This window comes from Mobula hypostoma, chromosome 6 (genome assembly GCF_963921235.1).
Source record: "Mobula hypostoma chromosome 6, sMobHyp1.1, whole genome shotgun sequence".
Taxonomy (NCBI): domain Eukaryota; kingdom Metazoa; phylum Chordata; class Chondrichthyes; order Myliobatiformes; family Myliobatidae; genus Mobula; species Mobula hypostoma.
In genome coordinates this window covers 22,260,536-22,286,930 of record NC_086102.1, presented here as the reverse complement: position 1 = coordinate 22,286,930, position 26,395 = coordinate 22,260,536, and the positions used below count along the sequence as shown (strand labels likewise).

The following is a 26,395-nucleotide window of genomic DNA, read 5'->3' as shown; positions in this document are numbered from 1 at the left end:
AATTCCCCGGTTTCTCTCTCCCTCCTTTTTTAAAAAGTGGGGTTACATTAGCCACCCTCCATTCCTCAGGAACTAGTCCAGAATCTAACGAGTTTTGAAAAATTATCACTAATGCATCCACTATTTCTTGGGCTACTTCTTTAAGCACTCTAGGATGCAGACCATCTGGCCCTGGGGATTTATCTGCCTTCAATCCCTTCAATTTACCTAACACCACTTCCCTACTAACATGTATTTCACTCAGTTCCTCCATCCCACTGGACCCTATGTCCCCTATTATTTCTGGAAGATTATTTATGTCCTCCTTAGTGAAGACAGAACCAAAGTAATTAGTCAATTGGTCTGCCATGTCCTTGCTCCCCATAATCAATTCACCTGTTTCTGTCTGCAGGGGACCTACATTTGTCTTTACCAGTCTTTTCCTTTTTACATATCTATAAAAGCTTTTACAGTCCGTTTTTATGTTCCCTGCCAGTTTTCTCTCATCATCTTTTTTCCCCTTTCTAATTAAGCCCTTTGTCCTCCTCTGCTGAACTCTGAATTTCTCCCAGTCCTCAGGTGAGCCCCTTTCTCTGGCTAATTTGTATGCTTCTTCTTTGGAATTGATACTAACCTTAATTTCTCTTGTCAGCCACGGGTGCACTACCTTCCTTGATTTATTCTTTTGCCAAACTGGGATGAACAATTGTTGTAGTTCATCCATGCAACCTTTAAATGCTTGCCACTGCATATCCACCGTCAATCCTTTAAGTGTCATTTGCCAGTCTATCTTAGCTAATTCACGTCTCATACCTTCAAAGTTACCCCTCTTTAAGTTCAGAACCTTTGTTTCTGAATTAACTATGTCACTCTCCATCTTAATGAAGAATTCCACCATATTATGGTCACTCTTACCCAAGGGGCCTCTCACGACAAGATCGCTAATTAACCCTTCCTCATTGCTCAAAACCCAGTCCAGAATAGCCTGCTCTCTAGTTGGCTCCTCGACATGTTGGTTCAAAAAACCATCCTGCATACATTCCAAGAAATCCTCTTCCTCAGCACCTTTACCAATTTGGTTCACCCAATCTACATGTAGATTGAAGTCACCCATTATAACTGCTGTTCCTTTATTGCACACATTTCTAATTTCCTGTTTAATACCATCTCCGACCTCACTACTACTGTTAGGTGGCCTGTACACAACTCCCACCAGCGTCTTCTGCCCCTTGGTGTTACGCAGCTCTACCCATATCGATTCCACAGCTTCCCGGCTTATGTCCTTCCTTTCTATTGCGTTAATCTCTTCTTTAACTAGCAACGCCACCCCACCTCCCCTTCCTTCATGTCTATTCCTCCTGAATATTGAATATCCCTGAACGTTGAGCTCCCATCCCTGGTCACCCTGGAGCCATGTCTCTGTGATCCCAACTATATCATAATCATTAATAACAATCTGCACTTTCAATTCATCCACCTTATTACGAATGCTCCTTGCATTGACACATAAAGCCTTCAGGCGCTCCTTTACAACTCTCTTAGCCCTTATACAATTATTTACAATCATCAAGGCTGTCTGGGATTACCTGGTGAGACAGGAGAAAGCATGACAGCTAAAGGCTGCAGAAGCATTGTGATAAAATCTGCAAGATGCATGGCACAACCTACCATCCTACTTCCTTACTGAACTGCACCACAGTGCACCCATAAAGGCAAAGGACAGTCACACCAAATATTGATTTGATTTAATTTTTTTTTAAACTTTACTGCTCTTTATAGTAATTTTCTTGATATTTAGAAACCATTTATTTCATTAATTTTGAAAGCATCTTTCTTTTACATGTACCTAAGACTTTTGTGGTTATTTGGTGCTGCATCAGATCCGGAGTGACGATTATTTTACTCTCCTTACACTTGTGCAGAGGAAATAACATTAAACAGGATTGACTCAGCCCGGAAACCCATCACCTCAACCAAGCTTTTGGGAAGTGATATTACTGCGGTAATTTTTAGTTTGGTAATAGCCCCATTAGATACTTTCAGACAGCTAATCCTGTCATATAAATGACTGGTGCTGTTGTTTTCATATTATGGAGTCAGAACTATGTACTTATACTGGTGTATTAGAAATTGTGAGTTCCATAACTGTGGGAATGAATCCTGGTTTTGCATTCTTAATAGTATGGGTCCATATCCCTGATTACATTACACCCGTTCCTATTTGACTCTTCAATAAATATACACTGTCTTTATTCATCCTGGCAACACCCCCAAGTTTACCTGCATTGAAACTCCTTACTTTTCAGAATCATTTTTTGTTAGTTTCAGTTTTTGTATTTTAGTACAGAAATTCTGGTTTCAATCCCTGTACTGTAAACCTACTGCGGTTCACACCGACAGCTGACCCAGTGAGTTTTGTGCTAGTTTCTGTACAGCTGTCTCGCCTGTCTCAATTACTCAATCTATTCCATCGCAATTCCTCAACACACCTGGAATCTTTCTTACTTCACAATATTTATCCATCTCCCTACATAAAACCATAACTGAATCTACCTTCTCCATGAAATTAAATAATGCATTGCAGATCAGTAACACTATACAAAAATGCTGCTGCATATCACTTCACTTCCGTTGTCCATCGCAATCCGATGACGACGTCCACTCCTTTAACGGTGAGATCTTTGATGACGATACAGTCCTATCCTGGACCCACAAGCTCTGTTGCAGGTGGGACATGTATATGTGGTAGTGGTGCCAACCATGGCTGCATTTCTCCTGGCTCTCTTCTGCTGTCTTCTGGTTGTTAATTCCATCTCCAGAATACGAACCCTGTTCCTACACAGCTGTCGCCAAGTGGTACGGTCAGCAGCAACCTCCTCCAGGTCCTTGGGTCTGATCTTGCACGTCCTTAAAGCATTCTTCATCTGATCCTTATAGCACTTTTTCAGCCCTCCAGCTGAGCATCGACCATGATGTAGCTGGTCGTATAATACTGCGGGGTAGCCGACATTGGGGGCATCCTGCATATCAACACAATCTGTCATTAAAACTATTGAGTGTGTCGTTGAATCATCCACTAATGTAAACAGATCCTATGTTTGAACAGATTTTCTACTTACCATAAGACAAGAGAATTAGGCCATTCAGCCCATCAACTGTTCCATGATGGCTGATTTATTATTCTCCTCAATCCCATTCTACTGCCTTCTCACTGTAACCTTTGACACCCTTACTAATTTATAACCTATTAACTGCCACTTTAAATATACCCAACGACTTGGTCTCTACAGCCTTCTATGACAATAAGTTCCAAAGATTTACCAACCTCTGGTTAAATAAATTCCTGCTCATCTCTGTTCAAAAGGGACATCTTTCTATTCTGAAGCTGTGCCCTTTGGTTCGGGACTCCACAACAAAGTTCTGGTCCTAGAAACTTTCTCTAAATCAACTGAAATTTGCATTCTTCTATCAAAATTACCTCTCAACCTTTCCTGTTCCAAATGTTGTTCAATTGACACTCAATAGAAAACATTTTCACCTAGTGATTTTTCTTTTCAGTCCTCTCGGGGACTCTGCATCTGTAAATGGAATGAGCAATGTTGAAATGCAAATCCCCAGCTGTGCCCTATCCATACTTTGTGCACTCTTCCTTTTGAAACTCCAACATCTCAAGTTTTACAAACCACTTTCTCTATCCAGCTGTGTTAATAATGGCATTATTTCCCTTATCAATTTTATCAAGGGGAAAAGTCAAATGTGCAAATATTTATTTTGTTTTAAATAAGAAAATTATCCAGTTCTCAAAAAAATGAGAGCCAGGTTTTGTAGAAAGTGAGCTTCTCAGAATGGAATGTATTCCAAGTCCTTAGAGAACACGGGTGCCGCACGACCCCAGATCAATAGCTCCATCCACGCAGAATTCAGAAACGGTAGATTTTAAGCGGGAAATTCTCGGTGATCAGGTGATCATCCTGGAGAACCACCACAATATTCACCTCAAATTCTGCAAAGAACAAAATATAACAATTAGAATCCTTTACTTTTGACCAACTACACCCAAATGTTACATACACAGCTAAATCAGTTAGGATACACACTCTAATTTCATGTTATTAAAAAATGATTCAAGTTTGGAAACTAAAGTCAGTACTTAGAAGCTGAGAAAAATTCCCGATGGATCTGCTGAAAAAAAAACAGCAGTCATGTTGGCATTATTTTCTTTAAATCAAAAGCTGATAATTTGAGTGCAGATTTCACTTTTAATTTAACATTTTTACACCAAAGGGCTTAGGAGCAGAATTAGGCCATTTGGCGCATAGAGTCTGCTTTGCCATTTCATCATGGCTGATTTAACACCATTCTCCTGCCGTTACCCCATAACCTTTGACATCCCTTATTAATCAAGAACTGAATGTACCCAATGACCTGGCTCCACAGCATCTGAGGCAACAAATTCCACAGATTCACTACCCTCTCGCTAAAGGAATTCATCTTCATCCCTGTATTCTGAGGCCGTGCCCTCTGGTCCTAGATTTCCCCACTATAGGAAACATCTACTCCATATCCATTCTATCAAGGCCTTTCAGTATCTCATAGGTTTCAATGTGATCCTCCCTCATTCTTCTGTACACGCCCAGAGCCCTAAAACCCACACAAAATGCTGGAGGAACTCAGCAGGCCAGGCAGCATCTATAGAAAAGAGTAAACAGTCGACATTTTGGGCTGAGGCCCTCCATGAGGATGAAGGGTCTCGCTCCAAACATCAACTGTTTACTCTTTTCCACTGATGCTGCCTGGCCTCAAAGGTTCATTTAATTATCGAGATGTGTATGCAGAATACAACTCTTGAGATTTGTCTTCTCCAGGTAGCCATAAAATATAGAAAACCATAGAAGTAGTTAAAAGGCAACATCAATCCCTCCGGTACAAAAAGTAAAAACACAAAAAGTAAAAAAACAAAAACTTGCAAACTGCCAACCCCGCAACCCCTCCCTCGCACAAAAGCTAACTGATCACCCAAACCGCCAGCCTATCAATCAGCAACACGAAAGAATGAGCAAGAACACAAAAAAAACTGAAAGAGGCCAATATGAACTACAGTCCAGCATTTTGTGTGTATTACTTTGATTGCCAGCATCTGCAGATTTTCTCTTATGTCAGACATTAACCCTTTCATTCCCAGGATCCTTCTCATAAACTTCTACTGCACTTTTTAAAAAAGTGTTTTTAATGTTAGTCTTAATCCACTTCAAAGTAACTCATCAACCCACAGCATCATCTAGGGGCAGAGTAAGCAAGAAAAAGTCATAAAAGCACATGGTCAATCTCTCACCCAGCACCCAGGAATAAACCTCAGGTAAACCTGTCATTCACTATTTTCCCCAGAGGTTGGGGAAGTCATTGTACGGGATTGAAAGGACAGTGAAGCAATCATTTCCTTGACCAACTGAGTGAAAAGCAGACCACTGCACTGGGGGTGAGAGAGAATAAAAATGCAAACCATCTGCTGCTTTCGCTCTGGAACATTAAATAACCTTCTGAACCACTTTGGAATGACCTATGCACAGGAGTCACACACAGAGAATCAGGTCTCACAGACCATAAAATATGGAGCAGAATTAGGCCATTCAGCCCATCAATTCTCTTCCAACATTCAATCATGGCTGAGTATTTTCATCCCATTCTCCCACCTTCTCCCCCATAAAGTCCATACCAATTAAGAACCTATCCATCGCTGCTTTGCGTTCAAAACTCAAAGAAATTTATTATCAAAGTACATACAGTGCCAATAAAAAGTATTCACCCCACTTGGAAGTTTTCATGTTTTATTGTTTTAGAACATTGAATCACAGTTGATTTAGTTTGGCTTTTTAAAAAAAAATATTGATCAACAGAAAAACTCGTGCCAAAGTGAAAACAGATCTCTAGAAAATGACCTAAATTAATTAAAAATGTACAACACAACATAGTTGATTGCATTAAGTATACACCTTTAATATGACACATCAAACCATCACTGGTGGAGCCAACTGGTTTCAGAAGTCACATAATTAGTTAAATGCAGATCACCTGTGTGCAGTCAAGGTGCTTCAATTGATTGTAGTGAAAATACACTTGTATCCGGAAGGTCCAACTGCTGGTGAGTCAGTATCCTAGCAAAAACTACACCATGACGACAAAAGAACACTCCAAGCATCTCCGTGAAGATTATCGAAAAATTGTAAATAATAGACTAGAATTAATTAAACTAAAAGAAGCCAAATCGCGCAAATAATAAAAAGTAAATAAATAATAAAGTAAATGCTGAGCAAGAGATGCAGAGTCCTTGAAAGCAGGTCTACAGGCTGTGGAATCAGTTCAGTGCAGCTGAGTAAAGTTGTTCAAACTGGGTCATGAGCCTGACAGAGACACAATGACTTGACCTCCACGGTCCTTTGTGGAAACAACCGGCAGGCTCTGCTAGTATAGTGCCTGGGTATATACTGATCCACCAACAGATCAGACAAATCACAAGTGGCAGGAAAAAAAAAATCACTTCGTAAAACCTCAGGGTCAATTACAAATCCCACAGAATGTCACGTCATCAGGTCAAACACAGCAAGGAGACCTCCACATTATTATCACCTATTGTCCATGCAGATGAGCAAGTGCTCCACGTTGAGCGTGATTTGGAAGAAATGCTGAAAGTATCAAGAGTACAGCTGGTGTTAAGGTGGGGTCCATCAACCAAGAGTGGCTGGGTAGAAGTATCACTGACTGAGCTGGCAAAGACCTGAATCAACGGTGTAAACACCACCACCTAAACACATGCTCTACACCCGTTCACATGATCAGCACAGGCCATCACCCAGATAACCGGTGTTTACAGATATTGAAAGAGGAATAAAACATTGACATTTAAAACAATGCAAACAGATCTTCTGCATCCGTTGTAACCTCGAGAACTGAACCTACAACAAGGCTTTAGCAATCACGGACAAGGATTTGGGAGGATTGTTCCAGCGATCCATGGCTGCTCACTGTTTTTCTTGCCTGATAAAAGGTTACTTTGGTCACAGAAACAAGGCGAGTGGGTCTGGATCACAATTCAGACTTCTCTCAAACCAGTCATCAAGCACATCAGGATATGCACAGAAAAAAAGAACCATTGCACACATGCCTGGGGCTCACACTTACCGACTTTGAAATTTGTTGTTTCCAGCGTGGGGCAGGTAAAGAGTCGGGGAAACACCATGTAGATAGGTATGGCCAAACCTTGGCAAACGTTGCCATCAGCTATCTGGATGTTCTGAATTTCTGTGGCATCTCTGGCGTAACCTTCAGCACAACCTAATGAGATTATTGGAGAAGTTAGTTGGGAATAGAAGCCTTGGATTTCCATAGCTTCTTTCATGAATTAATGTCGAAAACACTTAAGAGCCTATAAAGTAAAGTACTGTGCAAAAGTCTTAGAGAGATAGATATATAAATAAAATGTGCCCAAGACTTTCGCACAGTACTGCAGTAATTTGTATTGCACTGTTCAGCAGCCGCATATAAAAAAAACCATAATTCATGACATATATGAGTAATAATAAAACCTGATTCTGATATGTGTCTTTATGTGGACTGAGAGGGGGCAGGGAACAGGAAGCACCAGAGAGAAATTCTGTAATGATCCGTAAACCAATTGTTTGGAATCAAGTGACCTTGCCTGGTGTCTCTGACCTGGACATGCCTACACTTGCACAAGAAGCCCCCCGCCCCGGGACTCCTCCTCTGCCACCAGCCCACGCTTCTCCCATGACACACCACCCTCACCATTCCCAACATCCTTTGCTCCTGTCAGATTTAGAAACGCATTGCTCGCTCCACGTTGACAAATACAGTACTGTGCAAAAGTCTTAGGCACCCTCGCTATATCTCTATATAGATCTAGATCTATCCTTTCACAGATTTAGATATATCTCAATATACTGTAGATCTAGATACCTTGATATATACATGCAATTGGAAGAACAAGTTTGTGAAACTTTTGCAATTACCTGGTTTTCTGCATTACTCATAAGATATGGTCTGATCTTCATCTGTCACAATAATAGACAAACACAATCTGCCTAAACTAATAACAGACAATCATACTTTTCATGTCTTTATTGAACACATTGTTTAATCATTCAGTCCAGACTGGAAAAAGTATGTGAACCCTTGTATTTAATAACTGATAGAACCTCCTTTATTCGGTTTATTATCACTGGCATGTGACATAAAATTGGTTAACTTAGCCGCAGCAGTTCAATGCAATAGAAGAGAGAAAAAAGTAATAAAATAAAAATAACAATAAGTAAATCAAATACAGTATACATATTGAATAGATCTGAGACAATTTTATATCGACAGGCATTACCCCAGAGGTTTAAATACTTTATTGACTCTAGACTGTGATTGTTTCAATGGTGTACTCAGTATTGATGAGAAATAGTACAAATTTTGAGGCAGAATATGTTTGTCCACTATTGTGACTTTGATGAAGATAAGACATGTTATGAATAATCAATGCAGAAAACCAGGTAATTGCAAAGAGTTCACAAACTTTTTCTTCCAACTGTACATATATGCCTAAAACTTTTGCACAGTACTATATAGCAAGAGAAAGCCCAAAAACTTCCACTTCCATTTAATTCTGAAATGCAAAACATGAGTAAACATTTTATAACTCAAGAATAAGCTAAAATACAACGTTCTACTCCTGAGTGTGATCTACGATTACTCCTACGACACAGCACTCACCACAGGTTTCCACTCGCACCAGCTGAAGCTCAATGCTTTTGACAGGCACGTCCAGGTTCTCCACCACCAGCTCACCAGTCAGTGGCTGGGTGATGATGCAGTTTGTGGAGTCGAGGCGGCCGCGGATTTTGAATCCGGGTAGTGGAGTTCTCTGGAAAGGAAGAGAAGAATTAAAAATAAAGCCAGTTGGAGGAACAACCATGCAACACAGCCATCAAATCCAACGATTCGCATTGTAGTTGGTGCTTAACTGATATCACCCAGAGCAGCCCTGGGGAATCTACAACTGAATTCTTATTAGCCATACTGTACTCCCACATGGTTTATATCCCATAAAGAATGGTTCATCCATTGCACGGAACTTACACATAAACTGAGTATGGCAAGGTTAGATTAATGATATAATATTATAGCAGAAAATTTTATACCTTGGTAGCCTCACTCAGTGGCCACTTTATTAGGTACACCTGCTTGTTACTGCAAATATCTAATCAGCCAATCATGTGGCAGTAACTCAATGCATAAAAGCATTGATCAAGAGGTTCAGCTGTTGTTCAGACCAAACATCAGAACGGGGAAGAAATGTGATCTAAGTGACTTTAACCCTGGAATGAATGTGGGTGCTGTGGAAGTTGTAGTAAGGTAAAGATAGCATAGGACAGTTTTAGTCAAGTAAGCCATTCAAAACGAGACCACTGGAGACATCTCTGTTTACTCCAGACAAAATAGGCTGGGTTGACAGTGGCCGTGTGCACTCAAACCAGACAAGTGAGGCCTCTGTAGAGAGATTTATCTGAGAAAGGTCTTTCTGGAGGCATACTGTCCCCTAACACAATTGGGGTGCTGGAAATAGACAACATAAAAGTAAAAAGAGTAATGTTCAGCATTCCTCCAAAATGTCATTGGCTATCCACTTGAAGTTTTGATTGACTTTTAACAACTCTATTGCAAATAAACTCTCTTGGGCTTCCAACTGGGTACAGGTATCGATTATAACCGATATTTCAATAACCAACTCTGCCATCTTCCTCAGGGATGGTCACGTCTAGTCTGGTGGCATTTATACCCTGCAGTCTGTCCTTCCTGATTGATTAGTCCTCATCCAATCAGGTTTCTACTCTCCCACCTTGTTTACAAGAACTGGAATTCTTGTAAACAGTAATGCACGAGAGCTCACAGTATTGATGGAATTATTAGCATACATAGAGAATTCATTAATAAACAGGCAAATAGATCATTTTCAGGTTAGCAAACTGGAAATTGTAAGGTGCATAAAGATCAGTTTAGTGAGCTTACCATTTACAGTTAGTACGAGTTAAATAAATAGACAATTCTTGCCTAATTTGTTCACAATACAAATGTTTCATGGGGCACTTGAGGGGAGTGGGGGGTGGAGAGAGGGAGCACCATTTGTGAATAAGATACAGACTATACAGAAGTTACAGATAATGAGCTAAATTTTCCCAGCTTGTTTTTAAATTAAAATATACAAGATTATCCACTTTGGCTGGAAAAACAAAACAAAGAATGTTACTTGAATGAGCAGAGACTACCAAACACTGTTGCTTATCTACAGCTATAACATATAATTTCCAAGGCAAATTTAGGCATGTAATTAAGATATAAAAATAGCCAGATTCTGTTTCACGATAGAGGGAGGAATTTGCGAGGTCCTCCATAGCTCCCTCCACAACTCAATCCTTGACTTCCTCATCGGGAGACACAGTTATTGTGGATCAGAAATAATATCTCCTCCTCGCTGACAATCAACACTGGCACATGTCAAGGATGCGTGCTTTGCCCACTGCTCTACTCTCTCTGCACTTATGATAATGCGGCTAGGTACCCCGCAAACACCATCTATAAATTTACTGATGACAACTATTATTGGCAGAATTTCAGATACTGATGAGAAGGCGTACAGGAGTGAGATAAATCAGCTGGTTGAGTAGTGTTGCAACAACAACCTTGCACTCAAAGTCAGTAAGAACGAGGAATTGATTGTGGACTTCAAGATGGTAAGATAAGGGAACACACACCAGTCCTCATCGAGGGATCAGTAGTGGAAAGGGTGAGCAGTTTCAAGTTCCCGGGTGTCAACATCTCTGACAATCTATCTCAACATATTGATGCAATTATAAAGAAGGTATGACAGTGACTGTTTCAGTAGGAGTTAAGGAGACTTAGAATATGACACCGAAGACTTGCAAATTTCTACAGATGTACCATGGACAGTGTGGGCATTGGACTAGCTACCTGAAGGTCGTGAGTTCAAGCCCCAGCCAAGGGAACGTGTTGTGTCCTTGAGCAAGGCACTTAATCACACATTGCTCTGCGACGACACTGGTGCCAAGCTGTATGGGTCCTAATGCCCTTCCCTTGGACAACATTGGTGTCATGGAGAGGGGAGACTTGCAGCATGGGCAACTGCCAGTCTTCCATACAGCCTTGCCCAGGCCTTCGCCCTGGAGAGTGAAGACTTTCCAGGCGCAGATCCATGGTCTCGCGAGACTAACTGATGCCAGAGACCATGGAGAACATTCCAACTGGTTGCATTACCAACTGGTATGGAAGGGCCACTACACAGGATTGAAATAAGCTTCAAAAAGTTGTAAGCTCAGCCAGATCCATCATGGGCACTAGCCTACCCAGCTAGGTGATGCCACAAAAAAGCAGCATCCAGCATTAAGGATCACCATCACCCTGAGCATGCCCTTTTCCCATTACTACCACTGAGGTTCAGGAGCTTTACGACGCATACTCAATGTTTCAGGGGTAGCTTCGTTCCGTCCGCCATCAGATTTCTGAATGGACAATGAATCCCTCTATACTTCTGCAAGTTTTTTTTTGCTCTTTTTGGAATACTTAATTTAATTTCTAAAACTATAAATTCTGATTGTAACTTCTTGTTTTTTTCTATTATGTATTGCAATGTATTGCTGCTGCAAAACAACAAATTTCAGAACCTGATTCTGAGAACGTTGACCTCCTTATTTTGCAGGGTGGCAGGGGAAAATATTTATATTGCAAGCAGTGAAATGGATCACCAGATTGATTCTGGCATGAAGGAAACATCTTATGAATACAAGACAGGATAGCTGATCTGTCCCGGGCCTCCAATTGTCATTTGCCAGTTTCCCAAAGCCCTCAAATCTTTTATTTAAGAAACTATCTACTTCACACATAAAATTCTGAAATGCCCTAGTCTCTACAAGCTATTGGGGAATTAATTCCAAAGATTCATCAACCTCTGAGTTCTAGTACAACTGAGCTTACAAGACTTGTCCACTTTAACTTTGTATTGCGTCCTCTCGTTTGAGACAGTTCCACTGGTGGCAACATCTCAATGATAACCCTGTCATACCTACACAGAATCTTATGTTTCAAGATCATGTTTTATTCCTCAAAACTCCAAAGAATACAGAACCAACAACTTTGCTGCTCCATGACAGTACAACCTTCTCATCCCAGGAATTATCTCAGTTGATCTCTTTAGGATTGCCTGTAAGCAATATCCTTGCTTAAATAAGGAGATCAAAGTGTGCAAATACTTTAGGTTTGGCTTCAAATAGACTCCAGATGATTGTGATTTAACCTTCTGCATTAACCTCCCATGTCAATAGAGACAATGTCCACTACTTTTTCTTCATCAATCTTCCTTGGAGCCTCCAGAAAACACCACAAGATTGGTTAGACCCAATCTACCACACACAAAGCCACATTGACCATCCGAAGTCAAGCCCTGTCTATCCAAGTACTTACTTGAATCTTTTGTCTATTTGTCAATGTATTCAAGCTCTCTCCTGGCAAGAGATGGTGTCACGAGTTAATTTTAAGCATGCAAACAACAGATCCTGCTCTATGGAACTAGTGGAATACAATTAGGGTCTGAATGCTGGGTGTTGGAAGTTCCACTTTGACAGAAGGGGGGGAAAAAAATATAGCTTTACATCCACCTGAAGGCCAGGGTGCCACAGAAAAAAATCTTCGACAGTTTGTGGATGGAAAGAGCATGCAAAAGTGCGGCTACTTACTTGTTTATAATCATGATATAGAACAGGGGTCAGCAACTTTTTTGTCTCTGTGGGCCGGATCGCGTATTAATGAGCGGATGGTGGGCCAGATAAATACCATAAAAAACTTGAAATATGGGAATTATCCATTTAAATACATCTAGTTATGTTTTGTCTCAAATTAATGAATAAGGCATACTAGAAAATCATTTGTGCTTAAGGTTGCCTATCCCTGATGTAGAACATAGAACAGAACAGCACAATATAGGCCCTTCAGTCCACTAGGTTGTGTCCACCTTTTAAAGTGCTCCAAGATTTCTAATCCTTAAAAACTCTAACATTCCCTTAACTTTCCATCAATCACCTTAAAATTGTGTTCATGTTCAAGCTCAATTGGTCATTCATGAATACAGCCAAACCAAACAGCGTTCCTCTGGGGCCAGGGTACAAAATACAGTATCAACAGTCATACACAGCACAAGACACACAAAAGCAGTCTACGGCCAAATGAAACAGCGTTACTCCAAAGCCAAGTTCAAAACACAGGGCCGACATTCATACACAGCAACGATAGCAGAAAAACAGTCACACAAAAAAATACTACAGCCCAAATCCCTGAGTGCCATGGTGCATGGGATGTTGTCCTGGAGCCAAGTTTCTGCAAGAACCAGCAAGCAGAAGTTCCTCATCACGTGCCAGAGAATCCACTGATGAACACAATCCAGCTTGTCTTCTACCAAGTGAACTCTGGAGGGCAGCACTGATGGGAGGGACTTGCCTCAAGCCAGCAGGTTCCACGGTGCCCACAGAGGCCCCTGCTCCAGCATCTCCTCTCCTGGGCGGCTGCAACGGGCGATACAGTGGCATGAGGGCCTGGTCCACGCAGTAACCGAGGCAACGCAGCTCCCCCACCATTGAATCAGACTTGCAGTATTCTACATTACCAATGTTCAACAAGGTCTTATGATTCCCTTCCTATTGGAAATTTGCACAGATTTGTCAGCACTTTCAGCCCATTTATGGCCAAATACCTAAAGGCAAATGTTACGATAGTAATGTTGCAAATACAAAATAAAACAACATATTGAAGACACCGAGGGAGGGACAAATTTGTGTCATCTCAGGTAGAAATTCACCCTCTATTATATGAATTGTCCACAACTGTTGAACTCAACTTATGAAAGGAAATGGAACAAAATTGAGGACATTTTACCTTTCCAGATCATGAATGGGCATATCATCAGGCTCTTGAACAAAAGGGGATAACTACACTCCACTTCACTTGCCCCATCATTGATCTCACTTTCAATGACCATCTCACTGTCTCATGGTCTCGTTCTTTATTGCTATTTATTTACAATTGTATTCGCACAGTTTGTTGCCTCCTGCACTCTGGTTAATCTTTCTTTGATCCTGTTATAGTTACCATTCTATAGATTTGCTGAGTATACCCACAATAAAATGAATCTCAGGGTTGCATATGGTGAAGTACTTTGAATTTTGATGGCTATATTCAGAGTTTTTTTGCCTTTGATTTTTGTAGGAAATGATTCTTACAATGGACAGGCATTATATTACAACAGCATGACAGCCAAACATTGGTTTCAATAACCTGTCATAACAATGCTTGAACTACCACACTATACACTTTTATATTCTTCACTCTAATTTATCGAAGCTCCAAGCTCAGTATGTTAAAGGTTAGTTGTCTCAACAGTTGTCATTACATGAAATGTGTAGGATATGGCATCATCTATTAACCATACTGCGGGTTAATATGGCAGATAACCTTGTCATTATAAGTGAATTTACAACATCAATATTGTTCCACAATTGTAGGTGAAGCAGTGGTTAAAGGCTGCTTAAAGTATTTTACTTCCTTTCACTTAAGATCAATTGTTTAGAACAGTGGTCCCCAACCACGAGGGAACGATACGAGTCAGCTGCACCTTTTCTCATTCCCTGTCACGCACTGTTGAACTTGAACATAGGGTTGCCAACTGTCCCGTATTTGCCAAGACATCCCGTATATTGGGCTAAATTGGTTTGTCCCATACAGGATCACCCTTGTCCCGTATTTCCCCCGCTAAGGTAGAGCATTCCTATGAAACCTTTCGTGCTGAAATGGCGTGAAGTGCAGAAGCAATTACCATTAATTTATATGGGAAAAATTTTTGAGCGTTCCCAGACCCAAAAAATAACCTACCAAATCATACCAAATAACACATAAAACCTAAAATAACTCTAACATATAGTAAAAGCAGGAATGATATGATAAATACACAGCCTATATAAAGTAGAAATAATGTATATACAGTATAATTGGGAAGATTAAGCCAAAACCGATTTGTGGAGGAAAAAAATCAGCACATATGTGCATACGCACACAGGCGCCCGCGCAAGGCTTCATGATTATGGTAGTCTTTCTCGGGGTAAACATAAATGTCCCATATTTGACTGCTACTTTTGTCCCTTAGTTGGGAGTGAGAAAGTTGGCAACCCTAACTGTAAAAGACATGTTGAGGTGAGTTTAACCCTACTTGAACACCGCCCCCCCCCACCCCCGGTCGGCCAGTCCGCAAGAATACTGTCAATATTAAACCAGCGCAAAAAAGGTTGGGGACCCCTGCTTTAATGCACAGAATTGCTGCCACATGATTGGCTGATCAGACGCATGCATTAGTGAGGTGTATCTAATGAAGTGAGATGAGATTTCCAGGGCAGCACTTGACCAATATGGACATGGTGGTCCTTCATCTTTCTTCAATTCTTGTGCATTACTCAGCTCAGGTCATTATTTTTTTAGGGAACGGGTTTGCTCTGTGCTTTGAGTACCTCCGCCATTGTCCACCAGGAGAGAGTTATAGCCATGCAACCTGGTCTGATGTCTCCTCCACTCAGGACAGCAGTTAACACAAGTCAATGCAAGGAACCAAAAAGAATGAGTGATGTTTCCTACCAGAACTGTGAGCTTTCCTGCCAGCTTCTTCGAAAGAAGTCTTGTGGCCATTTTAACCATAGAAAATATTTTAAACTTAAAACTTCCACCAAATCTCGTTTCTGATTCAGAACTTGCAAACTACCTTTTAATTTTGGATAACACAGCTTAATCCCACAACTTTTACACATGCTTTCATCATGGGCACTAGCCTACGCAGCATCAAAATCAGATTTAATGTCACTTAAATTTGTTTTTATATGGCATCAAGGACATGTTCAAAAAGCACTGTCTCAAAAAGACAGCAACCATCATTAACTATCTCCATCACTCAGGACACGATCTCACTACTACCATCAGAGAGCAGGTACAGGAGCATGAAGACTCACACTCAACATTTTAGGAACAGTTCCTTCCCCTCTGCCATCAAATTTCTGAATGGTCTACAAACAATACCTCACTATTTTTGCTCTCTATTGGCACTACTTTTTAAAAAATATTTATTTCATAATGCAGTATATAGCACTGTAGTAATCTTACATCCCGTGCTGTATGGTGATAATTTTATATTTTGCACTATACTGTAGTAATTTTATATATTGCATTGTTCTGCTGCCACAAAAAAATCGTGATATATACGAGTGATGATTAACCAGATTCTGAGATGGGTCTCTGTTGACGACTGAGAGTGGGAAGGTGGCAGGGAGAGGGGAATCATGGTTGGGAAAGAGGAAGGGGGAGGGGAGGAGAGGGGAGCAGGATGCACCAGAGAGACATTCTGTAATGATCAATAAACCAATTTTTTGGAATCAAGTGACCTTGCCTGGTGTATCAGACCTGGATGTGTCTGCACCCACAGCACCTCCTCACCCCGGCACTCCTTCTCTGCCACCTGTCTCAAACCCCTCCCACAGCGCTCCACCCTCACCACTCCCAACATCCTTCGCTCCCGCCAGATTTACAAACTCGCTCTCTGCTCATCGACAAATAGTGTACTACTGCCGTAAAACAAATTTCATGACATGTCAGTGATATTATAGCTGACGAACTTAATATACACAATAGCTTAGTTGTCACACTATTACAATGCCAGCTTCAGGAATAATAAGCTGTGGGCATGCTTACCGATATGATTTGACATAGAACATAGAACAGTACAGGCCCTTCGGCCCACAATGTTGTGCCGACCCTTAAACTCTGCCTCCCATATAACCCCCCCACCTTAAATTCCTCCATATACCTGTCTAGTAGTCTCTTTAACTTCACCAGTGTATCTGCCTCCACCACTGACTCAGGCAGTGCATTCCACGCACCAACCACTCTGAGTGAGTGGCTTCCCCACCACAGACGTAAGGCTCACTGGTCTATGATTACCCAGACTATCCCCACCACCTTTTTTGAACAAGGGGACAACATACGCCTCCCTCCAATCCTCCGGTACCATTCCTGTGGACAACGAGGAAATAAAGATCCTAGCCAGAGGCTCAGCAATCTCTTCCCTCGCCTCGTGGCGCAGCCTGGGGAATATTCCATCAGGCCCCAGGGACTTATCTGTCCTAATGTATTTTAACAACTCCAACACCTCCTCTGCCTTAATATCAACATGCTCCAGAACATCAACCTCACTCATATTGTCCTCACCGTCATCAAGTTCCCTCTCATTGGTGAATACCAAAGACAAGTATTCATTGAGGACCTCGCTCACTTCCACAGCCTCCAGGCACATCTTCCCATCTTTATCTCTAATCAGTCCCATCTTCACTCCTGTCATCCTTTTGTTCTTCACATAATTGAAGAATGCTATGAGGGGAGAAGATGGCGGCACGATGCAGTGTGTGTGGTCGCTCTGAAATGATATCGGTATTTGTTAAGTAGGTACCGTGCACAATCCTGACTTGATGGAGACAGACGTGAGAGCATGGAGGAACATCTGGAAAAACTTCTGAAATGCCCGCTTCACTGCCACTGCTACTGTGCAATCGAGAATCTCCGGAGGGGAAGGCCCCAAATCCTCAGCTTTGCCTACTGCCTGTTGCTGGGGCCGGGGTCAAAGCGCTTGGCAGAGATGGTGCTCGGTGTCGGAGGGCTGGTCGGAGGCTCGAAGTTTTCAGACGGACTCAGAGTCGGCTGTGGTCAGGTGCTTCCAGGGTGCTGCATCGGCAAGTTTGAGGCGCTGGAGGTTCATGGCAGGGAGAGTTTTTCTTCCCTCTACCATCTGTGTGAGATGATGGGACTTTGAGACTTTTTTTTTACCGTGCCCATAGTCTGTTCTTTATCATATTACGGTATTGTTTTGCACTGTTGTAACTATATGTTATAATTATGTGGTTTTTGTCAGTTTTTTAGTCTTGGTTTGTCTTGTGTTTCTGTGATATCATACTGGAGGAACATTGTATCATTTCTTAATGCATGCATTACTAAATGACAATAAAAGGGGACTGCGTGTCCTCATAATCTAATCTAATTTTCCTGTACCCTATTCGCCAAGGCCTTCTCATGCCCTCTTCTTGCTCTCCTCAGCCCCTTCTTAAGCTCCTTTCTTGCTACCCTATATTCCTCAATAGGCCCTTCTGATCCTTGCTTCCTAAACCTCATGTATGCTGCCTTCTTCCACCTGACTAGATTTTCCACCTCACTTGTCACCCATGATTCCTTCACCCTACCATTCTTTATCTTCCTCACCGGGACAAATTTATCCCTTACATCCTGCAAGAGATTCCTAAACATCGACCACATACATGTCCATAGTACATTTCCCTGCAAAAGCATCATCCCAATTCACACCCACAAGTTCTCGCCTTATAGCCTCATAATTTGCCCTTCCCCAATTAAAAATTTTCCTGTCCTCTCTGATTCTATCCTTTTCCATGATAATGCTGAAGGTCAGGGAGTGGTGGTCACTGTCCCCCAGATGCTCACCCACTGAGAGATCTGTGACCTGACCTGGATATATTTCTGTAGTTTCAATGTACATGTGACAATTAAAGCTAATCTAATCTTTAACCTGACTCCACTGGAAGGGACAAACCAAGTCAAAGGATGTTGCAAACTGTATAACTGAAATAAGAACAAGTTTTTGACTGTCAAATTAATGCTGGCAACACAAGGAAGTGTAATAGGGAGCTACCACTAATTGAGCACCAATGATCTACTTTAAAATCCATTTTGTGCTTACAAATTCAACTGAGACAAAATCGTGAAAAATTTAATTACTTAGTCCCAGGACGGCAAGACTGCAAAAGATTATTTGCAAACAGCAGCTGGAACATCGCTGAGTGTGAACACAAATTTAACAGAGGAAATCATTTTTGAGACATTGGAATTATCCCACTGTTCAGTACTATAATGCCATAATACAGATTTGTATCAGTCAGTTACATTCTGATAATGTCTGCATTGAAGCGTCTGGGAAATCAAGGCTAGCACAGTAACCTGTCACAACGTGAAGAAAAAACATACATGGCTATTAAGATGGAACCAAAGAATTGCCAAAATCACCAAAGATAGAAAAGTTCATTTGTGGATAGCTGTTCAGTTTTAGGAATAAGCTACTTTCAACTTGATCTTGAGATTGAATCTTGAGATAATTACAGTTTCTATCACTGGCATTGAATCAAGTGAATAATCCAGTGCTCTAATCTCTAGTCTCCAATTAAAAGATGGTTAGGTTTCATGGTTGTGAGAAACTGATCAACCATACACTTACTTTGTGCCTCTCTGAAGATCAAGAGCCCAACCACATATTTTCACCACAAATAAATTGAAACGTTGTTCTTTAACCCCAATCACTTTGCAAATCTGTTTCCCAGCAAAGCTGCAAACCCACCAATCCCCAGCTCTTACCAAATGTGCAGCTCACCTCTCGAACATTTTGCAGGGATTCAGGGGTGATGCTGAAATCCACGGGGGTGGGGGTTAACCTCCCTTTCTGAGGCTTTAAAAGAGAAAATCATTAAAAACACTTAAAAGGGACAATCAAAGATGTTATGTTTATTTCTTAATCTGCAAGAAAAAAATTAAGGTGCAAGATTAAAGCTCAAACACTTATGATATAATGCCATCAGTTCTCTGTTCATTTACTTTTCAGTATGCTATCCCAGTAGATGTAGCACCAAACTATTCTAAAACCAGACAAGCCACAAAAATTGTTTTGTCCTTAGTATTTTTTCAGTTAAAGTTATCATTACTTATATCAAGATTTTATCTAATCAAGTCTACTACCACTCAAAGTAATTTTTATTTTTATTTTGAGATATAGCACAGTAACAAGGCCTAGCTGCCCAATGAGTCCGTGCTGCCTAATTACACCGATGTGATCAATTCGGCTACTAACAATTCGGACAAAGTCAGCATGGATTTGTGAAAGGAAAATCATGTCTGACGAATCTCATAGAATTTTTTGAGGATGTAACTAGTAGAGTGGATAGGGGAGAACCAGTGGATGTGGTATATTTGGATTTTCAAAAGGCTTTTGACAAGGTCCCACACAGGAGATTAGTGTGCAAACTTAAAGCACATGGTATTGGGGGTAAGGTATTGGTGTGGGTGGAGAATTGGTTAGCAGACAGGAAGCAAAGAGTGGGAATAAACGGGACCTTTTCAGAATGGCAGGCGGTGACTAGTGGGGTACCGCAAGGCTCAGTGCTGGGACCCCAGTTGTTTACAATATATATTAATGACTTGGATGAGGGAATTAAATGCAGCATCTCCAAGTTTGCGGATGACACGAAGCTGGGTGGCAGTGTTAGCAGTGAGGAGGATGCTAAGAGGATGCAGGGTGACTTGGATAGGTTGGGTGAGTGGGCAAACTCATGGCAGATGCAATTTAATGTGGATAAATGTGAAGTTATCCACTTTGGTGGCAAAAATAGGAAAACAGATTATTATCTGAATGGTGGCCGATTAGGAAAAGGGGAGGTGCAACGAGACCTGGGTGTCATTATACACCAGTCATTGAAAGTGGGCATGCAGGTACAGCAGGCGGTGAAAAAGGCGAACGGTATGCTGGCATTTATAGCGAGAGGATTCGAGTACAGGAGCAGGGAGGTACTACTGCAGTTGTACAAGGCCTTGGTGAGACCACACCTGGAGTATTGTGTGCAGTTTTGGTCCCCTAATCTGAGGAAAGACATCCTTGCCATAGAGGGAGTACAAAGAAGGTTCACCAGATTGATTCCTGGGATGGCAGGTCTTTCATATGAAGAAAGACTGGATGAACTGGGCTTGTACTCGTTGGAATTTAGAAGATTGAGGGGGGATCTGATTGAAACGTATAAGATCCTAAAGGGATTGGACAGGCTAGATGCGGGAAGATTGTTCCCGATGTTGGGGAGGTCTAGAACGAGGGGTCACAGTTTGAGGATAGAGGGGAAGCCTTTTAGGACCGAGGTTAGGAAAAACTTCTTCACACAGAGAGTGGTGAATCTGTGGAATTCTCTGCCACAGCAAACTGTTGAGGCCAGTTCATTAGCTATGTTTAAAAGGAAATTAGATATGGCCCTTGTGGCTACAGGGGTCACGGGGTATGGAGGGAAGGCTGGGTTCTGAGTTGGATGATCAGCCATGATCATAATAAATGGCGGTGCAGGCTCGAAGGGCCGAATGGCCTACTCCTGCACCTATTTTCTATGTTTCTATGTTTCTAACCCATTTGCCTTTGGAACGTGGGAGGAAACCAGAGCACCTGGTAGAAACCTATGTGTTCACAGGGAAAACGTACAGACAGCAGTGGAATTGAAACTGGGTTGCTCGCGTTGTAATAACGTTAAGCTAACCACTAAGCCACCATATTCTGTAACTTGTTGCTTTCTCCCTCTCACCCTATTTGGTGTTAGGATCCAATTCCCGATCGGGTGTGATTGCTTCCTTAGGTTGATTACATATACACTGCATTTTTGATTATTTTTGTCCATTATGTCTGAGAAACAGAAAACCTACAGCACAATACAGGCCCTTCGGCCCACAATGCTATGCCGAACCTATACTTACTTTAGAAATTACCTCGGGTTACCCATAGCCCTCTATTTTTCTGAGCTCCATGTACCTGTCCAATAGTCTCTTAAAAGACCCTATTGTATCCGCCTCCACCACCGTCGCCAGCAGCCCATTCCATGCACTCACCGCTCTGAGTAAAAAAATTTACCCCTGACATCTCCTCTGTACATACTTCCAAGCACCTTAAAACTGTGCCCTCTCGTGTTAGCCATTTCAGCCCTGGGAAAAAGCCTCTGACTATCCACACGATCAATGCTTCTCATTACCTTATACACCTCTGTCAGGTCACCTCTCATCCTCCGTCACTCCAAGGACAAAAGGCCAAATTCACTTAACCTATTCTCATAAGGCATGCTCTCCAATCCAGGCAACATCCTTGTAAATCTCCTCTGCACCCTTTCTATGGTTTCCACATCCCTCCTGTAGTGAGGTGACCAGAACTGCGCACAGTACTCCAAGTGGGGTCTGACCAGGGTCCTATATAGCTTTAACATTACCTCTTAGCTTTTGAACTCAACCCCCGGTTGATGAAGACCAGTGCACTCTATGCCTTCTTAACCACAGAGTCAACCTGCGCAGCAGCTTTGCGTGTCCTATGGACTCGGACACCAAGATCCCTCTGATCCTCCACGCTGCCAAGAGTCTCACCATTAATACTATATTCTGCCATCATATCTGACCTACCAAAACAAACCACTTTACACTTATCTGGGTTGAACCCCATCTGCCACTTCTCAGCCCAGTTTTTCATCCTATCAATGTCCCGCTGTAACCTCTGACAGCATGCCACACTATCCACAACCTTTGTGTCATCAGCAAATTTACTAACCCATCCCTCCACTTCCTCATCCAGGTCATTTAGAAAAATCACAAAGAGCAGGGGTCCCAGAACAGATCCCTGAGGCACTCCACTGGTCACCGACCTCCATGCAGAATATGACCCGTCTACAACCACTCTTTGCCTTCTGTGGGCAAGCCAATTCTGGATCCACAAAGCAAGGTCCCCGTGGATCCCATGCCTCCTTACTTTCTCAATAAACTTTGCATGAGGTACTTTATCAAATGTCTTGCTGAAATCCATATACACTGCTCTACCTTCAATGTGTTTAGTCACATCCTCAAAAAATTCATTCAGGCTCATAAGGCACGACTTGCCTTTGACAAAGCCATGATGACTATTCCTAATCATATTATACCTCTCCAAATGTTCATAAATCCTGCCTCTCAGGATCTTTTCTATCAACTTAGCAACCACTGAAGTAAGACTCACTGGTCTATAATTTCCAGGGCTATCTATATTCCCTTTCTTGAATAAGGGAACAACATCTGCAACCCTCCAATCCTCCAGAACCTCCCCCTGTCCCCACTGACAATGCAAACATCATTGCAAGAAGCTCAGCAATCTTCTCCCTTGGCTCCTACAGCAACCTGGAGTACATCTCGTCCGGTCTCAGTGACTTATCCAACATGATGCTTTCCAAAAGCTCCACCACATCGTCTTTCTTAATGCCTACATGCTCAAGCTTTTCAGTCCACTGTAAGTCATCCCTATAATTGCCAAGGTCCTTTCTCATAGCGAATACTGAAGCAAAGTATTCATTAAGTACCCCCGCTACCTCCTCTGGTTCAATACACACTTTTCCACTGTCACACTTTATACGTCCTATTCTCTCACGTCTTATCCTCTTGCTCTTCACATACTTGTAGAATGCCTTGGGGTTTTCCTTAATCCTACTCACCAAGGCTTTCTCATGGCCCCTTCTGGCTCTCCTAATTTCATTCTTAAGCTCCTTCCTGCTAACCTTACAATGTTCTAGATCCCTATCATTACCTAGTTTTTGAACCTTTCGTAAGCTTTTCTTTTCTACTTGACTAGATTTTCAACAGCCTTTACCCTGTACCCTACTATCCTTTCCCTGTCTCAATGGAATGTACCCATGTAGAATGCCACGCAAATATCCCCTGAACATCTGCCACGTTTCTGCCTTATAATTTCCCAGAGAACATCTGCTCCCAATTTATACTTTCAAGTTTCTGCCTGATAGCCTCATATTTCCCCTTATTCCAATTAAACATTTTCCTAACTTGTCTGCTCCTATCCCTCTCCAACGCTATGGTAAAGGAGACAGAATTGTAATCACCATCTCCAAGAAGCTCTCCCACTGAGAGACCGGACACCTGACCAGGTTCATTTCCCAATACCAGATCAAGTACAGCCTCTCCTCTTGTAGGCTTATCTACATATTGTGTCAGGAAACCTTCCTGAACACACCTAACAAACTCCACCCCATTTAAACCCCTTGCTCTAGGGAGATGCCAATCAATATTGGGGAAATTAAAATCTCCCATGAGAACCCTGTTATTATTGCACCATTCCAGAATCTGCCTCCCTATTTGCTCCTCGATGTCCCTGTTACTACTGGGTGGTCTATAAAAAACACCCAGTAGAGTTGCTGACTCCTTTCTGTTCCTAACTTCCAGCCACAGAGACTCCGTATACAATTCTTTCATGACTTCCTCCTTTTCTGCAGCCATGACACTTATCGCTGATCAGCAGTGTGATGCCCCCACCTCTTTTGCCCCCCTCCATGTCCTTTCTGAAACATCTAAAGCCTGGCACTCTAAGTAGCCATTCCTGCCCCTGAGCCATCCAAGTCTCTGTAATGGCCACAACATCATAGCTCCAAGTACTGATCCACGCTCTAAGCACATCCGCTTTGTTCATGATACTCCTTGCATTAAAATAGACACATCTCAAACCATCAGTCTGAGAGCATCCCTTCTCTATCAACTGCCTATCCTCCCTCTCACACTGCCTACAAGCTTTCTCTATTTGTAAGCCAACCGCCCCTTCCTCCGTCTCTTCAGTTCGATTCCCATCCCTCAGTAATTCTAGTTTAAACTCTCCCCAATAATCCCATCCCCCAGTAATTCTAGTTCAAACTCTCCCCAATACCTTAGCAAACCTCCCTGCCAGGATATTGTTCCCTATCGGATTGAAGTGCAACCCATCCTTATTGTGCAGGTCACACCTGCCCCCAAAAAGGTCCCAATGATCCAGAAATCTGAATCCCTGCCCCCGCTCCAATCTCTCAGCCACGCATTTATCCTCTACACCTCACTCTATTCCTATACTCATGCCCGCATGGCGCAGGCAGTAATCCTGAGATTACTACCCTTGTGGTCCTGCTTCTCAGCTTCTTTCCTAACTCCCTGTAGTCTGTTTTCAGGACCTCCTTCCTTTTCTTACCCATGTCATTGGTACCAATATGCACCACAACCTCTGGCTGTTCACTTTCCCACTTCAGGATATCGTGGACGCAACCAGAAACATCTCGGACCCTGGCACCTGGGAGGCAAACTACCATCCGTTTCTTCCTGCGTCCACAGAATCACCTGTCTCACCCCCTGACTATAGAGTCCCCTATCACTGCTGCCATCCTCAACCACGTGTGAATCGAACAGCAGCCATCTCCCATAAGGTCCCACCAGCTTAAGTTTTAAAGATCCCAATGTATGCTCTGTAAAAGTTGATTCACCCTCTGGTGTTTTCAAAAACCAGATTTTCACTTACCAGGGAATGCACAATAAATTCACAGTTCTTCATCAAATCCTTCGCAAGGAGTGGTCGTCGCATATCACACCGAAGTGTGTACTGAAAGAAACAAAATATAAGCACACCTGAGCTTAATCCCAGTCGGAGAGAGGGAAGGGATGGTGGCAGGGTAGGTGTGGGGAGTCGGTGGGGGGGTGGAGGCGGTGAGGGAAACAGATCTACTAGGCACACATTTCAGAAAGTAAAATTCCTGATCGGCAAGTTTACTCCCTGCCTATCAGTAGAATTGCAAGGTTACAAAAGGTCTTTTGTCAAATCTTTGCTTCAGGTAGCAGCCCACAAAGGAAGGCAAATAAATACTGATTATTAAGGACGAGGAAATTTGAAATACAGGTTCCATCACAGGAGACCTGCAACACTGGATTATCAAAACAGAAGTAAACCACAGAGATAAAAAAAGAGACATCTCCAAATTAGCTTCAGTAATCCTCCAAGTCTACTTTGCTGATGACACTACTGTTCTATGACTTAAGTAAATTTCAAAAGAAACAACTGAAACCAGTAACAATTACAATTATAAAGGCAAGTAGGACATTTCCCTCCAGTAAAATCAATTTAATAACCATAACAGTGCAGCCCAAGTTTAATACAATTTCACAGGTCTTGTTTTAGAGCGACATGAACGATCAGGTGAATCAAACCACAGTAAACGGACTACCAAGTGAACTTAAATCAGCCACACATTCATCAAGTCCATTATACAATGTTAAAAGGACTAATTTGAAATTAATTTGAAGACCAGAACTAGGAATAATTTGCTCAAATAAAATGACAAAATGACCTGTGCTGCCTCATTGATCAAGGTAGCATTGACTAATAAAATGTTTATCAACCTCAGTAAAGTCTGTAACAATATCATTCACATTATTACTTTTCTCAACAGATGAACCAATACACCTTTGTTTGCAGGGCGCCGAAAGAAAATGCCATGAAGCTACATCTGAACCCAAAAAAAAACACATTTTCAGAAGTTCACATACAAACTGCTGGGGGAGCTCAGTAGGACAAGCAATATCTATGGAAAGAAATAGAGTGTCGATGTTTTAGGCCAAGACCCATCATCAGTCCTGATGAAGGGTTTCTCCC

At 42.0% G+C, this 26,395-nt stretch overlaps 1 protein-coding gene across 2 annotated transcripts in view; it reads right to left on the bottom strand.

Annotated features, from left to right (window-relative positions):
* Positions 1-1,095: 1,095 nt before the first annotated feature.
* Positions 1,096-26,395, bottom strand: part of vps26c (VPS26 endosomal protein sorting factor C) — a 49,164-nt gene continuing 23,864 nt past the window's right edge. The window contains exons 5-9 of one of the 2 annotated variants that reach the window (XM_063049796.1): positions 25,268-25,348; positions 19,559-19,633; positions 8,749-8,899; positions 7,156-7,308; positions 1,096-3,982 (exon numbers count right to left, since the gene is read on the bottom strand). In XM_063049796.1, coding sequence (XP_062905866.1) covers positions 3,900-3,982; positions 7,156-7,308; positions 8,749-8,899; positions 19,559-19,633; positions 25,268-25,348 — 543 coding nt within the window. In that variant the 3' untranslated portion in view covers positions 1,096-3,899. The remainder of the gene's footprint in view (positions 3,983-7,155; positions 7,309-8,748; positions 8,900-19,558; positions 19,634-25,267; positions 25,349-26,395) is intronic. The other variant, XM_063049795.1, reaches the window with a different exon arrangement.